Source organism: Falco rusticolus, chromosome Z, assembly GCF_015220075.1.
Source record: "Falco rusticolus isolate bFalRus1 chromosome Z, bFalRus1.pri, whole genome shotgun sequence".
NCBI lineage: Eukaryota > Metazoa > Chordata > Aves > Falconiformes > Falconidae > Falco > Falco rusticolus.
In genome coordinates this window covers 83,199,330-83,215,253 of record NC_051210.1, presented here as the reverse complement: position 1 = coordinate 83,215,253, position 15,924 = coordinate 83,199,330, and the positions used below count along the sequence as shown (strand labels likewise).

Here is a 15,924-nt window from a genome sequence, read left to right as displayed (position 1 = left end):
GCATAAGTCCTAGTCCTCTCTCCCATGCACAAGTTCCAGTGCTTATCAGTGGCCTTCACGAGCTAATTCTATTCAATTATGCTGGGGGGCAAAAAAAAATGAAATCTATTACTTCTCTGCCTATTTAGGCCCACTGAAGGATTTGATATGCTCTAAAGCCAAGAACAAAACAAGGAAAATGGAAGGGTGATTAGGACTTCCCAGTAACAGTGACAACTAGCTCTGAATCAGCTCAGCTGAAACTTTCCGTGCCCCTAAACAAGGGCCTTCTCTCCCCAAAGAACCAAGCTTCACTGGGGTGTGAAAGGAGGACAATTCAAAAAGACTTCAGATGCTTTTTGATACAATATATTTGGTAAGTTTGTGGTCATGGAACCACAAGGAACATACAATTACATCAACTCCAGTCCTGTTAGAAAGAACAGCACTGAAAATATTATGTAATTATTTTATTGCTAAACCTCATTGCTTAACTTTACACATGATGTTGATCTTCCCCTGTTTCTAATAGGCCATGTAATAAGTGATGAGTAGAATTGGCCAAATAATTTTTTATAAATTCTTATAAACACACAGATTCTTCCATTAAAATGTTGGCATTATTAATTAAATTGTCCTTAAAAAGTGGTATATCTTGTCACATTGTTAGATCCTGTTGGCAGCACTAATACTCAATTATGCTTTGTAGTAATTACTAAAAAGAACAAATATGTACAGAAATAGTGAATACAACATTTCTGAGAACATGCACTGGTTCAGCCTTCAAAAAAATTCTGACTAGTGGTCAGGCTGACAAGTTATTTAAATTATACAATATTAAAACACTTCTAGGTATCAGCTTCACAGATTTTTATTTTTTTGTTCATCTTCATGATCATCAGTCTTCTCTCAGTGGTTACTGTTATCTTCAACAAGACTTTACCGATGTGACAAATGGTGTAAAACCCTAGATTAGGAAAAATGAAGACTTCAAGAACAGTGTATACGTTACTATATATGTTTAAGACAAAAGGATAATGATTTCTCATAGTTTAACAGTTTGAATGGTAATATAGACAGTTTACATCTCTAACTGTCCCACTTAATTGGTTGTAGAGATTATAAAATACATCAAAATGTTTTTTAAAAAAGAAAATACTTTTTGCAACTGAAATTTTAAATGTGTCTTCTCAAATACAGGTGCTCAAACACACAGCTACTATTAAATTATTACAAAATGGGTATTTAACACAGGATATGAAACTGCAAAACTTAACGTCATAAAATAGCAGATCAATACTGAAAGTCACTATTTTTTTCAATTCAAAAATCCTTTAAAATGTTTTACTTTTACATTATAGAACTATACTCCACAGTTTTGTTGAAACATATGTCCTACATAATAAACTCATTTTCCATTCTGCCTTTTCTCAAACTTATTTCTTTAGTTATTTATAACTGTTTAGTAGGATTCTGCTGATTCCATTAATGAAATCTGTTTTACAGCAATTATTTTCTCACTGTAGTGAAAACCACAATATTTTGTCCCGCATTACATACTACTCCAAGTCTGATTATTTTAAAGTCTATGTGTAGGAATAATTAATCTATTGAGTAGTAGTAATTAATCTATTGATACAAATGAAATACAAATGCTTACTTACAGAGTATGTCTCTGCAACTATCCACTAGCTATTTCTCTGCTCCATGAACTACCATGTTTTTAATTAGTCACTACTGTCTTATTCTTAATAAACTTTTCAGATCACATGACAGCTTTTAGCTAATTGATCATTCCTTTTCTGCACTTTCTGAAAACATTGAAAAGCCAGAAAAAACAATGGTCACTTACTTCTGAATAGAATTAGTAAGAGGGATTATTTCACTGTCACACAGTTTTAATTCAGCCTCTGCTGTTTCAGAAAGCTTAAAAACACACAAAAAAATTGTTAATGGAGGGAAGGAAGAATAGCTGAATATGCCAGAAAACAGGAATCTTTTATAGCACATTCCACTGGAAAGGATTGCCAACAACTTTATAGCATCATAAAGGAAATAAGCTTGGGAGAAATCTCAGGAGGTGGGCTCCTGCTCAAAGCAGGGGAAGCTACGAGGTTACAGCAGGTTGCTCAGGGCTTTTATCCAGTCACATCTCGAAAATCTGCAAGGTCATAGACTGCACAACCTCTCTCTAACAACTTGCTCCACTGCTTGGCTATCTGCAGGGTGAAAAAGTTTCTCCCAATATCCAGTGTGAACCTCCTGTTTCAATTCATCCCCATTCCTCATCCTTCTACTGTGCCCCACTATGAAGACCTGGCTCCATTTTCTTGATACCTTCCTCAAAGGTGCAGGAAGACGCCAATTAGATCCCCCCAAACTTCCTCTCCGCCAGCCTGAACAAGGCCAGCTCCCTCAGCCCCCCACCCCAGACAAGTGTTGTAGCCCCCAACCATCTAGGTACCCCTCTACCAGCTTCCTGACATCACTCCTAAGAGAGGGGCCTAAACCTGGATGCAGCGTTAGAGATGTGGTTTAGGAAGTGCTGGGGGATACAGAGGGACAGACAAGCATTTCTCTTGATGTGTTGCCTGTGCTCCTTCCTGTCCATATAGCCCGGGCCCTGCTGTTCCTCTTCGCTGCCAGGGCACATAGATGGCTCATATTCAGCTTGTACCTACCAAGACCCATTTCATTTCATGAAAATGCCTATTTTATGGGCATTTTCAACAGAACAGTTAGGCAGTGCCCAGCCTGCATTACTGCCATGGTTTCTTTCTTCCCAGGTATGAGTTCTTGCATTTGCCCCTGTGGAATTTTGTAAGGTTCCTGTTGGCCCATTCCCCGAGCCTGCCTGATCCAGGTATATATGGAGCAATTTCATTCACTACCAAGCCTAGGACACAGGGTTTAAGAACCGTATGCAAGCAACACTCCGAAAAAGGTAAACAGTGAGGGTAAAAGTCTATGAAATAATTTTGAAGCAAAAGTGCCACAAAAATACCAACTCACTGATGCCAAAGGAGACAAGGATTTTGATGCATTGCCCCTGAAATAATTGACGGGGATACTACCAGAAGGTAACTTTTTCCAAGCACAGCTGTTCCTAGAGCAGCGGAGAGCAAGCCTGCTCTCTCCGGGCAGGACTGCCTGAGATGTCGCCATCTCCTGGTGCTGCTTTCTGCAGCAGGGCCCAGGCCACTGGAGTTACCGCCCCGCCAGGCAGTGCCCCAAAAAAAGCAGCCGCCGCAGCGAGTGGGAGCGCTGAGCCTCCAGCAAGGCCGAGGGGATGCAGGGCACTGCAGTCACGAACATATTCTGATGCAAACTGGATTGAATCTGCTGCCAGTATTCTATGAAGACTGGAAACCAAAGTCTATAAAAGAACTAACAGTTTTTCCCAGAAATTTACACAACCATTGTGACAAGATATGACATAAGAAAACTGACTACTCACTTTCTCAGACTCTTTCTTTTGTTCAGCAGTTTCAATCCGGCTTAAACTTCCCTGAATTGCTTGAAGTTTAAACAACATTAGCTTCAAAGCTTCAAGGGGCCTGTGATGATGATCTCCAGAAAAAGTATTTTCCTAAACCAAAATGCAAAGAGTTTGTTGATCTTGCAGTGCACATAAAATAATAAAGTGTTTCCTTCTACCTGTTCTTCAAAGGTCTATTTATGAATTGTATATGTATGAAGTCTATTTATAAATTGTACATGTATGATGCTACACTGGTCGTCTTAATTTATGCCACAGTACAGTCAGTGAAGTCCCTGTAAATACACAAATGGTTAGGAAGGCCTGAAGCAACACAGAACGGCTTCAGCCCAGGCTTGTGTGAAATAATTCAAGAATATTGACTGTCAGTCCCTGTAATGCTATGACAGCAGTACTGGAACATGTTTCAACATTTCATGACTGACAGAGCAAGTAAGCTTCCTTAATGATAAGCATAGATTTATGCATAAGATTAGCATCTATATGGTATCTGCTCATTCTATAATCAAAAAAGCAAATTAACTCAAGGTGACAAAAATTTGTGGGTAATTTAGAGATGCTTGTGTCCAGAAACGTCTGATGATCTAGCAAAACCAAGAGAACGGGAAGCATGAAGAATGAAATACAGTGAAGTACCATGCATCAGACAGAATAATTTGAATTACTCATGCACAACCTTGGGCTCTGTATCAATGAACTCCTTCGGGAAACAGAAGGATGTACCACAGTGGAAGAACTTAAAGGGCGCTGCTCTGTTTACTAACAAGATAGGAAAACAGAATCTTAGAGCAGTTAAGATTCAAGGACAACAGGGCAGAAAGTAAATATACCAGCACATAAATGAATAGTATGCCTTTTAACTAGAATACTGGGTTCCGTGCTCATGTCCCTAGCTGAGAAAAGGATAAAGGGTTCATATAACCAAAATTAAAGACTGAACAATATTAAGACTGCCAGGAAGGTGTTTAATATGTAAGAATGGGAATAAAATTATGAATAATCAGAAGAGTAAATACAATCCACAATCCAATTCCAGTGCAAGAGCATAAATAAGAAGAAATATATTATTTAACTTACCTCTTGAACTTGACTCATACCTAACAGTACATCAGCCAGGCTATGAAATTAGTAGTATTAATACATCAATAACAAAAGGAATGTCTTCTTTTACTCAAGGCAGGGAAATTATTATTTAAACAAAACATGAAGTGTACAAGCCAACCTATTACTAAACAAAGCATTTTATAGTTAGATTCTTTCTTAATCATAATTGTGACCAAAGGTTAGATTATAGGATTTAACTACTATGAACTCATCATGCTCAAGTATGACTAAACTATTTCAGTTAGACTTTCTACTTCATACATTATAGAAGAAGAAAAACCAGTTTACAGGTACTCCCCCTTCTAATATTTACCAGTCTTATATTTTGGGCATTCAGAAATACATACTCACTTTTACTGACCTTACTTTTGTCATGTAAACAGTCTTCCAAGAATTTGTGTATGATATCTGCCTTGGGGAATGGTAGAGCATCCTCCACATCCTCACAGCACACAGGCACTGATGGTTTGCTAAACCAACATTAAACATGCAATGGAGAATAACAACAGGCTTATAAACTAAAATAATTGGTTTAGGATACAGTCATTATGATGAAACCAGATATACTGCATAACTGCAACACCAAAGGGGCACTGAGTAGTCTTGTCAGCACTTTGGTGTATGTCAGAGAGACTTGTAAATATTTGTTCCAGCTTTGCCAGTATAATCAAAACATGGGTAGCCATAAATATCAACAAAAAATGCAAGGTAAGGACTTCTTAGCTATGATTTATTACACATGGGTGTTCTTCTTACACTTGGTACTCCTCCACTAACACTCTGGTGGCTAGCAGGAGGTTAGATTATATATCTCTCTGAACAGGAGCATGAGTAGTACCACTTCTGTTACCACATGCAGGAATGCTACATTTTGACACTCTTGCCTGTTAAATATTGCCAAAATTAACCAATAGTTCAAAATCTTCTGAGGTAAAGGGAAGCCAAGAGACAACACCCAGAACCACATATACCTAAGTCGCTTCTTCAAAACCATAGGAAATACTAGTATATTTTTAGCACTTTTGATCCTGTGAAATAACCTCTCAGCTCTTGGGATAACCAGAATTTCACTCCCAAGACCCCTCCAAAACTTCCCAAGCCCCCACTGCTTTTTTTAAACAAGGGACTTCCCACTATTAACTTGTTTTTCATAAATTATTAATCATAAACTAGTAAATATGTCAATTTAAGTTCCATGAAATAATTTTTCTCTTGAAACAAGTATTTCTTACATATCATCAATATACAAAGATGTTACTAAAAGGCAACAATAAGTAATATTGATAGCACTCCTTGCAAGTCAGTGAAAAAGGGAAAGCAGTACCCCAATCCCCTGACCTTGAAATATCAAACATTTAGCACTAGCAAGAAATCTAATAGTCAATCTTTTATGTGCATGCCACAGCACAGTTACTTATAATCTATATACAAAAGCAATTAAATACATTATGCATTTTCACAAACAAATTAGTCCAAAATCTTTATTGACTTACAAAGCACCTGGAACATTTTCCCATGTCATCTCTGCTCCTAGTATATCTGTTGTAGGATTACCATCATTTTTCAGATTATCTGACAAATCTTCAGTTGAACCCTCCAGACCTCTGTTGACCTTCAAGGTAAGTAGATCAAGCTGGTCCTCTAAAAAAAAAACAAACACCAGGACACAATGTGTCCAACCCTCTTCAAGGGCATTATTTCCCTATTTTAATTTGATGTGATACTCAAAGGAAATTACTACAAATCAGTTAGCAGTAAAAATATTTTACAGAGAGTACAGCATCAATACAACTCCTTTGGTTATCTTGGACTGGCACATAAATCCTCAGTACCAAATGGGACCTGCAAGGTTCTAGCCAGTACATATTTAAAGTAGTCAAACGTTTTTGGTTTTGTTTTTTTTTTTTTTTTTCTAACTTACGCAAACTAAGTATCATATGCAGTATTCAAGATTAATGTTTTTCATGTGCTTTCATACTATAGAAAATATAATCAATATTAATTCGCAATACAATGTTAAATATTGCTTATTAATACTGTAAGTCCTCAGGTTAGTTTTCTTACTATTTTTGTACAGGTTTTTCTAAGAGCTGATTTTACAGGCACTTGGGAGAGAAACCACGCAACATATACATGCAAATCACATACACATACACAATCACATATGGGTCGAACATTTAAAAATAGGTTGAGACAAGCACTCAAAGTGACAGACACATTCTCACATTTTTTTATACCTAGCCTATTCATGATCAGTAAAATTTTCTGTGTGAAGAAAAAAAAGATACAACCCTGGATGTAAAGTTCATCATGCATACACATTAGGAAGGTATTTGCATATCTGACATTTTGTTGCTTTGAATTCACAACATAAACAACATTTTAACTTAGTTTTTATATATAACCTCTTGGAAAATGGGGAGACCAGTATTTATGCTTTGCATAACAAAAAAATTATTTTTCTTTTTAAATGAATGAACTTGGAAATGAAGGTAATTAACACTTTGAAATGTTAATCTTTCATATCAAAGCAAGTCTTGCTGATATTTCATAATACAAAGATGGTGCTTCACCACAGGACAGCCTTCTGGCTTCAGAAGAGCGATGGTCTGCTGCAAATAGTAGCTACATGAGAAAGGAAAGTCTCCACATAAACTGAAGGCACTAGATAACCTAAATATATGGGTTACAAAGACCTCCTGCTGACTGCATAAAGTAGAGAAAAAGATTGCACAATAAATGGTATTTTTTACCAATGTGACAGGTTCATTTACACTATGTTTAGGAATCTCTTTCCCCCAGGGTTACAATTCATGTAATGTAATGCTTGAAATTCTATTAAAAGTATTTATGGAATTAATGTCATTATCTTGCATTAAGATACTAAATATGCCACAGCAACAAATACTTTGCTGTAAAAGTAATGCTTAAATATTGATTTATATATGAAAACTAAACAGTATAAAAGCTGTTTAACTTGGTCAGCTACTAGTAAGTGCTTCAAGGGATTTGTCAGAGATGGAAGTGAATAAATCTAGTGTACAGTGCAGTCAGACCAACATAGCTAGTGTTGATTTAAAAAAAAAAGTACAAGTCTTTATATGCGTACCCTCAAAATTAAAACATAAATATGAAATATAGTTACCTCTAAATGGCTTTTTAGTATGTCTTGAAAATGAGTTATCAGATGGGAAGCATGCATCTGGACTGTCATAGTTGCAACTTCCTTCTATTTTGTTATCACTTCTCAGATCCAGGCAAGCATTTTGTTCAAAAAAATTAGAACAGTCTTTATCTACAGAGTGTCTTTTTCTCAGTATCTCAAAAGCTTGTGGAGAGGAAGCTTTTCCTTGTATATTAGAACTTTGACCATCGCTTTCTTTGGTTGATCCAGAAAAAAGGCTGTAACTCTTAAGCCAGACTGGGTAATGAAAATTGGCAACACTACTTATCTCAGATACTCTTAAGTCAGACTTCTGACTGGTAAGCCACCTTGGATAATTCTTAGAAGTGTTAGATTTCTCTGCAAAAGACAAGAGTTTCAAACTTCCTTTAGAGGAGACAGAACTGCACCTATCCGGTGCAGACACATTGTGTTTCTTTTTGCTGAAGTCTTTTTGTGGATTCTGGTGAGCAACAGCTTTCTCATTCTCCTGGAGACTGAAACCACTTGCAGTATCAAGTAACGAGGTTTGACAAGGGCAGAAAGATGTTTTAAGGGACCATCTGTTCCACTCACTACTTTGATGCTCTGATTTAAGAAGATTGTGTTGGACAAAGGGCAGTGATCCATCTGCTGGAAATGCTAACAGATCATCTGTCGCAAGACTAATGGAGTCTGGGTCACACTCACTCTGCCTTCTAGAGGGTGAGGCAAGAAAACCCAATCCCACATGCCGATTAAAATCATCCAATTCTGAAAAACAAAGATATTTTACATGACTTGCTATACTTCAAGCTTACGAGGACACATTTGTAAGATCTAACATGAAGTAATAGTTAAAAGATGAAATATATTCTTTACCATGGGGTACTGAATTACAGTTCTTACAAGAACAGTTCCATTTCTAATCAGGATCTTGATAGGAACCTTACCTATCAAAAGTTACCCCTCCTTTCATAGTACATTTACAGCTTTGAATATTTTCTTTAACTTTTTGAGAAACAAGCAGTCAACATTATACAGTCCATTTTTAGTTTCACATTCAGAACTATGTATTTTGCAGATACATCCTTAGTATTTCAGACCTAGTAGCGATGCTTCCTCCACACAGTAATGTCAGGGATGGCCTTTCCCATACTGAAACTGAGCATATTTACTAGAGAAAAAAGGTGGCTAAAAGCAGCAGCTTGCAAGGCAAGTAGCCAGATAATGGCCCTACAGATGCATTTTGTGATTCTACAGAAATTTACATGCCTGACAGTTTTTCAGGGAAGAGTTATAGTATTAAATCCCTTTTTTTAACAGAAGCTATGAAGCTCTTTGATTCACAAAAAATAGGTTTGCCTCAACTAGTACCTGGAAGTGAGGGGTTTTTTTCCTCACTTCCACTGTAATATACAGATTTCAGTTACTGATATTAAAGACTACTGTAAGATACAAAACATACAGCTAATAAAAAACCATACAAAATAGACTAGGTAATACATGAACGGAGCTAATAAGACTTCTGCAAAGAACAGGGAAATTTCAGCGTAAAATGTGAGGAGATGACACGTTTCACAGAACAGTTTCTCATTTTTAGTGATAATCAGAATCCTTATTTTTGTTTGGGAGATCAGTTAAACATAACTAGAAGGTGGTTTGTACTGAAAAAATATAATCCAAAAGCTAAACACTGCTAAAAAACTGCAGTCTTGATAAAAGAAAGAAAAGTGTGAAACTAGAGGAAGGTTATAGGTAAAAAAAAAAAAAAAAAAAAAGTCCTGAATAATACAATATGCTACCATAGCTATCCATGCCAATGCAACCCAAGAAAGCATCCTTTTTCAGGTATGAAGTGTGCCTGTACTTAGGACTTTGTTATTTTAGATGTAACAGCCAAAGCATTTCCATTATAAATTAGCTCAAGCACAGTTATCTACTCTAAAGTGCTGTTAGTCTGCTAAACTACAGAAATTGCTGCTAAGTCATGTTGCAGATTTTCTACTTGAATATTTTTGTTGTAGGAACCTCAGGAGGTCAGTGTTTACTGGTTTTATATATGCCTTTTTCTTGTTCTGAGTTTCCCTTTTTGAAGGATTTAGAGAGTGAAGAAAAGCTGCTGATCAACCTAAGTTGGTAACAGAAAGGGTATTTAAAATCCTTATTAAATGCATCTTTTTGGCAGTTCTAAATTGCTGTTAAATTAGAAGTTCAATACTAAATTTTATTCATTGCACATTCAGGAAACTGTTTTTTTCATTTAGGAAAGAAGATTAGAATGCTTCATTATTTTAAGCAGTGCAAGCAAAAATAATCAATTTTGTAATTTTTTTCCAAAGCTTGATTATTTTCAAAATTGGTGAATATGTATATATTGTAATAAACTGATTCTTATGCTTTAGTTTATTGCTCCTTAAAGCTTGTACTCAAAACATCAGTTTTGGAAGAATGGGTTTAAAATTTATAATAATTATAATTTGTAAAAGTTATGCAGTAGCATAAATTTTGTAACTAACAATATTGATACACTGTTTTTTCTTTTTGAGTTCTTTAGGACTGTTATGTTAGCATCAATCTTAATTACTTGAACTGCATATATTATATAATAGTAAAATGTATTTTTTAAAGTTTCAAGTGGCTTTCCTCAAGCAAAATGCATTGCTACTTAGAAATAATCAAAGACTAGCTTTATCTCAGGTGAATACTCTTGTGCCCTTTTTGTTCAGAACACATGCTTATAAAAATGTGTCTTAATTATATCAGTTTATGTATTTTATATTAGGCAGCTCCTCTGTCTTAAACTTACTCTGAATTAACCTTCTACTGTTGAACAACAATGACTTTTGCTTCACCTATTTTATTCATATTGAATGTATTAACAGATAAAGGTGCAAAAACATTCTTCCCTTGAGGAAAATGCATCCATATTCAAACAACTTAAATATTTTTTGAAAAATGCTTTAAATGTAACATTGTATTGGAAATCTTTCGTTTCAGATTTTTGTCAAGAAGTTGCAAATTAACACTAATTGCTTCAATACTGTCCTTTTCATGAGGATAAATGCATAAAATTTTCTATATAGGGTCTAAAGAGTAACTTTTTATCTTAGATAAAGGTTAAGCTCTACAGTGAAACGACTGCTGTAAATTGCAAAACATCCTGCAGTTATTTCTGATAGATGCTGATGTAATTTGCATGCATATTTGTGATATATTACATAAGTATTTCCAGTAACCTCATCTTGAGTAAATAAAGCTTTATCAGTAGCTGTGTATTTCACTCACCTATGTATTCTCCAGAATGACTTGCATCCATCAGTCTACTAAGTATTTTTCTCCAATATAATTTTTTTTAGTCTGCCATTGACTCTTGCTCTTTGTACTTAATGGTTGGAGTGAGCTAGTTTTAGATAATTAGTTTAAATGGGAAACTCTGAGGTGAATACTCTTGTTGCTTGCCTTGTAGAGTATATTCTGCTAAAATAATGATACGTACTTGAATGTATTTATGTGAGGGAAGTTAAAATGGCTCTACAGTAGATGAATCCCTGTGTGGTATTACAGTATACTTAAGTAAGCCAAATCCATATCTCAAATAATTCGGTGCTCATAGTATCACTTTTCTGTAAGCTGATTCTACTGTGCTACTTTTGCCTTAGGTATCTAATTCCTTACTTTGGGTGAGCAACAAAACTGAGAAGGCCAGGGTGATTTTTTTGTGAGGATGGTGATTAGAAAATAAAGGATGGGTATAAGCAGGTTTACATGGCTGTTGAAATCTCCATTGTAATACTATCTTTTTTTCATGGGAAGAGATAGGTAGTTATTTATGTCTTACTTACTAATACTAAACACTTCTAAAATTTTTAATTGGATGCTATATATAGAATAGTTTAAAATGAAAGATGACTGATCTTTCTGCTGGCAACTTAGGTTGATATGAGTTTTACTTGGAAGCTTTAAAACTGATGTTTCTGTATCTGCCACAATGTTTGAATGTTTCCTTCAAACATATCCTCCTGCAATGTCTCAAACTGTACTAAATTGAGCGATACTTCTTGAAGTCTGCCTATTTACTAACAGAACTTCATTTTAAATAGAATATGGTTTTAATTTTTGATAAGCCGCTGAATTTTAAAGAGGTTTTTGGGGCCACCAAGTATTTTGGATCATGCAGAGAATATATATTGTACTGTAGTAATTTTTTATTTACATTTGTATGATGTGATATAATAGATGTGAATGTTAATCACTGCTTAACTATGTTAATAAAGTTGTTTAAATATAGATGTTGCGTTTCAATTTTTAATGAAAGTGAAAATTTCATGTTCAGTTTGTTTTGTCTGACTCAGTAGGGCACTCTTCTGGTTCACACATGTAAGTTCTGGAGTCTCTTGAATAAGGAGGATTTTCATTTTATCTGAACAAAAATGATCTTTGGATAAGTTAAGGTCAATTCAGTTTAGATGTTTTATGCTGCTTGGGGGCAGATAAATGTAGACATAGGAGGTTTACCTGAACTGAAATGAATGTTTGTTGGGTGATACTGATAACTGCTCTACTACTGAGAAATGTTACATTGACTGTATTTTTGTTTGAAACAGCTGATGCTAAGTCTGATGAAATTGGGGGAGGGATCATTCTCATTACTTGTATTTATCAGTAATCTGAATAAAAATAGGAGTAAAATAAATTAAAATTATTCAAGACCTTGAACCAAACCTTGCAGCGGTCTTAGTCTAATTTTATCTAGCTTTTATGGGGTGATAATACAAACTGCTTAAAGATCTGTTCTTCAACTTCTATAACTTCCTGATACAGGAAATATGAAACTAACAGTAGTAGCTCTCTGGAAAAAATCCACCCATGTTAATTTGAATGTTTTATGTTCACTTCCAACTTCCAATACTTAACAGTTGGTCAATAACATATAGACTATCTAGACCAGGGGTCCTCAAACTTTTTAACCAGGGGGCCGGCGCGCAGATGAAGTGGCAGGCAGTCATTTGCGGCTGCTTGGTTTCCCCCCCCCAACCCCCGGCGGGGGGGTTCTGTAAATACCGGGGGCCAGATTGAGGACCCTGGGGGGCTGTATCCGACCCGCGGGCCGTAGTTTGAGGACCCCTGGTCTAGACAATTACATGTGTCTAGCACAGGTAGCTGCTGTATTGTAATGATTAAATTCAATAAAATATGATGTCATAACTATTAAGTAAATTCATAATAATTTATAATAGAAAGTAATTGCTGCATTCTTGGCTGAAAGTCTGCTTGACTAAGGACTTAAATTTCTGCCTCTGGAAAGTGAAGACCATGGAATAGCTGTTGACAGCACTGTAGGTGTGTAGAGACCAAATTGATTAGACAATAGATCAATTCCTGTTGGCTATAAGACATGAGTACACCAGTAACTGGGGGGGTAGTTTTGTTTTTGTCTTTCAAATAGCCCTTCCCACTCCCATTCTGTTGTGGGGTACTTGTGATAGAGCATGCTGCTGTCAGTGGGAGACAAACAAAACTGACTCTATTGACTCAGTCTGATCTTAAGCTATGGCTTCTAATTTTGAGTCTGAGGTTAATTACTACTTGTATATACAAACAAGATGAGTAGAGTAACTACTAACATCTTAAGCGAAATAAATGTTATGACTAAGTTTGCACTGTTGCAATCTGACCACAAAGGATTGTCCTTTCAACGTGTTATGCTATTACTTTTTCTTGCAAAACTTTGTGGGTGGCTTTTTATCTCATTTAAAGATATACTTGAATGAAAAATAAAGTATGTCAATAGGAATATTGTAAGCACATCATAGTTTCTTATGTATGTTAAATACCTAAAGAAAAGATGGTAGCTTTTGTTATCTCAGAATGACTCAATGAAACATACTGATTATATAAAATATTAATGTGAAATGCACTTCTTTCAGAGGCATTTGCCCTTGTTTTGCGTAAAATGAGCAATATATACCATTAAAACCTCCCAAAAACCACCCAAATATTAATCTGATTAATGACAGGCTTAAAATGAAGCATTTTCCTAATAATTAGTCTAAGGAAAACATGCAATTATGCTACATATTTATTAATGCATATATGGTATAAGTGATGGCATATAAGGAATTACTTTTGAATCATACATTTTTTCAGGGTTTTTTATGACACTTCTTTTTTTGTCAGACTTAATTAAGTCTTTATTCAAGCTAACTAATAGTAACAAAAGCCAATTCAAACCCATAAATGTTACCCAGCTGTGTGAGACTTCAGGCCCAAAAGTACATCTCATAAAAATCTATGGATAAGAGGCAAATATTGCTCTAAGACAGAGCCCCATTTAAGGGAACTCCCTCAAATAATTAGATTCTGATGTTACTTACTCTGGAAACTGATTCCCTGCCCCCCAAGATTCAGGTTTAAGCTATGATTTACACTGTCTTTAGTATATATGCACACACAGAAAACACAACTTGTATCCCATACTCTGTAATTTGTTACTGCATGTATGAGCACGGTCATGAAGTCTTACCAATCCACCAAGCACTTACAAAAAAGCATTATACAGAGAATGACAAATATTGCTAGTTATAACGAAGCACCATTTACTGTACCACCATAAAGACTTGCATGCAGTTGTGCAGGGACTATTCCTTCAACAAAACACACCTGGTGCAAGATGAGAAGCTGCAATACCATGGGCAGTGAAAACAAAAGAACAGAATGGCAAACACCAAAACTTATGAAACAACATATTTGCAGAGACATACCATGTTTTCCTTTGGTACGATGCTTTGAAAACTTAACTTGTTTGGGAGTGTTTTGACATATGCAGATTTTTCCAGTGCTTATTTCTGAAGATGTGAGACTTAAATCAAAATCTTCAATATACGCCTCCAAAGCCTCAGAAGCAGAGCTGTAAAGCTTGCCCTTGTAGTGGATCAAGGTGTTTGAGTACGGAGTATTGCTGTCAGTGCTATAGCTTGTTAAAAGCGAAGATACTGTTGAATCAGGAGAGCAGACGCAGCTTTCTTTTATTGAGCTTGTCATGGCTTTTATCCAGGTTTCTGCTAGAATCTTTACTCATTTTTTTTATGAATCTAAATGGAAAAAGAAACGGAAGTGCAAGTGATCGTCTGCACTAAAATGTCATCTCACAAACCGTAATGTACTAAGGATTTTTTAACTTTTGTTCTGTAATTCTTATTTTCCTGAAAATTACTGTTTAGCTATTCAAATTGCTGTTTTTCAAATAAATTTGTCATACATACATACATACCACCGCTGGAATCCTCAGCAAACGTGTTCACAGACAAAAAGACAAGTAGCTTAGCATAAAACCCCTAAACAACTCCATGTCACAAGAGCAGGAAGGCATCACCCTTGCTGGTATCTGTATACAAGCGGAACAGGTACATACAGCAAAAAATTTTACGAGCCCTGTGGGAGCACTTACAATTGTCTTGTCTATACAATTTATAGTCAACTGAATCCAAGATGCCTTTGTAACCCCACAATCTGTAAATTGAAGAGCTGGAAGCACAGACTGGTTCCAAATGCAGTAATCGGGATGGCCAAGATCACTGAAAGAAACCTAACGGTTCACTTCACCCCTGTAGGTAAAATACCATTTGAAAAACTTGTTAAGGTGTTAAAGAAACAGGTGCTGTAACAAGGAATAACGATTAATAACTTTGTTATATCCAGTACCGCACACATACAAGGATCATCATGCAATGGCAGCATAAAGATTTATATGAAAAAGGCACAGTGAGGGTTAACTCTTCCAGGCCGAGCGGTGTTCCCCGGGAAGCCGAGCTGGGCACCGGCCCAGGGGCTGGGCGACCGGCCTAGGGGCCTCCCGGGCCCCATTCTCACACAGCACCTAGCGGGCCCGCACGGGCAAGGCCCGGCCGCGGCAGGCACCCCCCAACCCCCTTCCCCTCAGAAGGGCCGCCTAAAGAAGCACGGCCACTTCGCTACGCCAAAAGAGTACACCAACCAAACCCGCCAGCCCTACCCCGGACACCCCCCACCCACACCAGCCACCCCTACAAGCTTCCCCGCGCAGCGTTTTTGAAGAGACCGCGTCCCTGTACAAAATGGCGACGCGCAGGCGCAGTGGCGGCCGGCGCGGCGCGAGCGGGACTACAGCTCCCGGCATGCCCCCGCGGCAGGAAGGCGTGGAAGGCGGGCGGGGACGGTC

General features: G+C 36.7%; 1 protein-coding gene across 4 annotated transcripts; it reads right to left on the bottom strand.

Moving 5' to 3' along the window:
* Positions 1-434: 434 nt before the first annotated feature.
* CZH18orf54 (chromosome Z C18orf54 homolog) lies at positions 435-15,822 on the bottom strand. 4 transcript variants are annotated; one of them, XM_037374024.1, is made up of 9 exons: positions 15,774-15,822; positions 15,175-15,331; positions 14,489-14,818; positions 7,728-8,498; positions 6,076-6,223; positions 4,944-5,052; positions 3,437-3,568; positions 1,832-1,905; positions 435-946 (listed from the first exon to the last, which is right to left on the bottom strand). In XM_037374024.1, the coding sequence occupies exons 3-9, from the start codon at positions 14,766-14,768 to the stop codon at positions 919-921; spliced, it is 1,542 nt and encodes a 513-aa protein (XP_037229921.1). In that variant the 5' UTR covers positions 14,769-14,818; positions 15,175-15,331; positions 15,774-15,822; the 3' UTR covers positions 435-918. The 4 variants fall into 4 exon arrangements, with proteins under 4 accessions (XP_037229921.1, XP_037229924.1, XP_037229920.1 ...); XM_037374027.1 differs by having other exon boundaries at positions 435-967; positions 15,739-15,805; XM_037374023.1 differs by having other exon boundaries at positions 15,739-15,805.
* Positions 15,823-15,924: the final 102 nt, after the last annotated feature.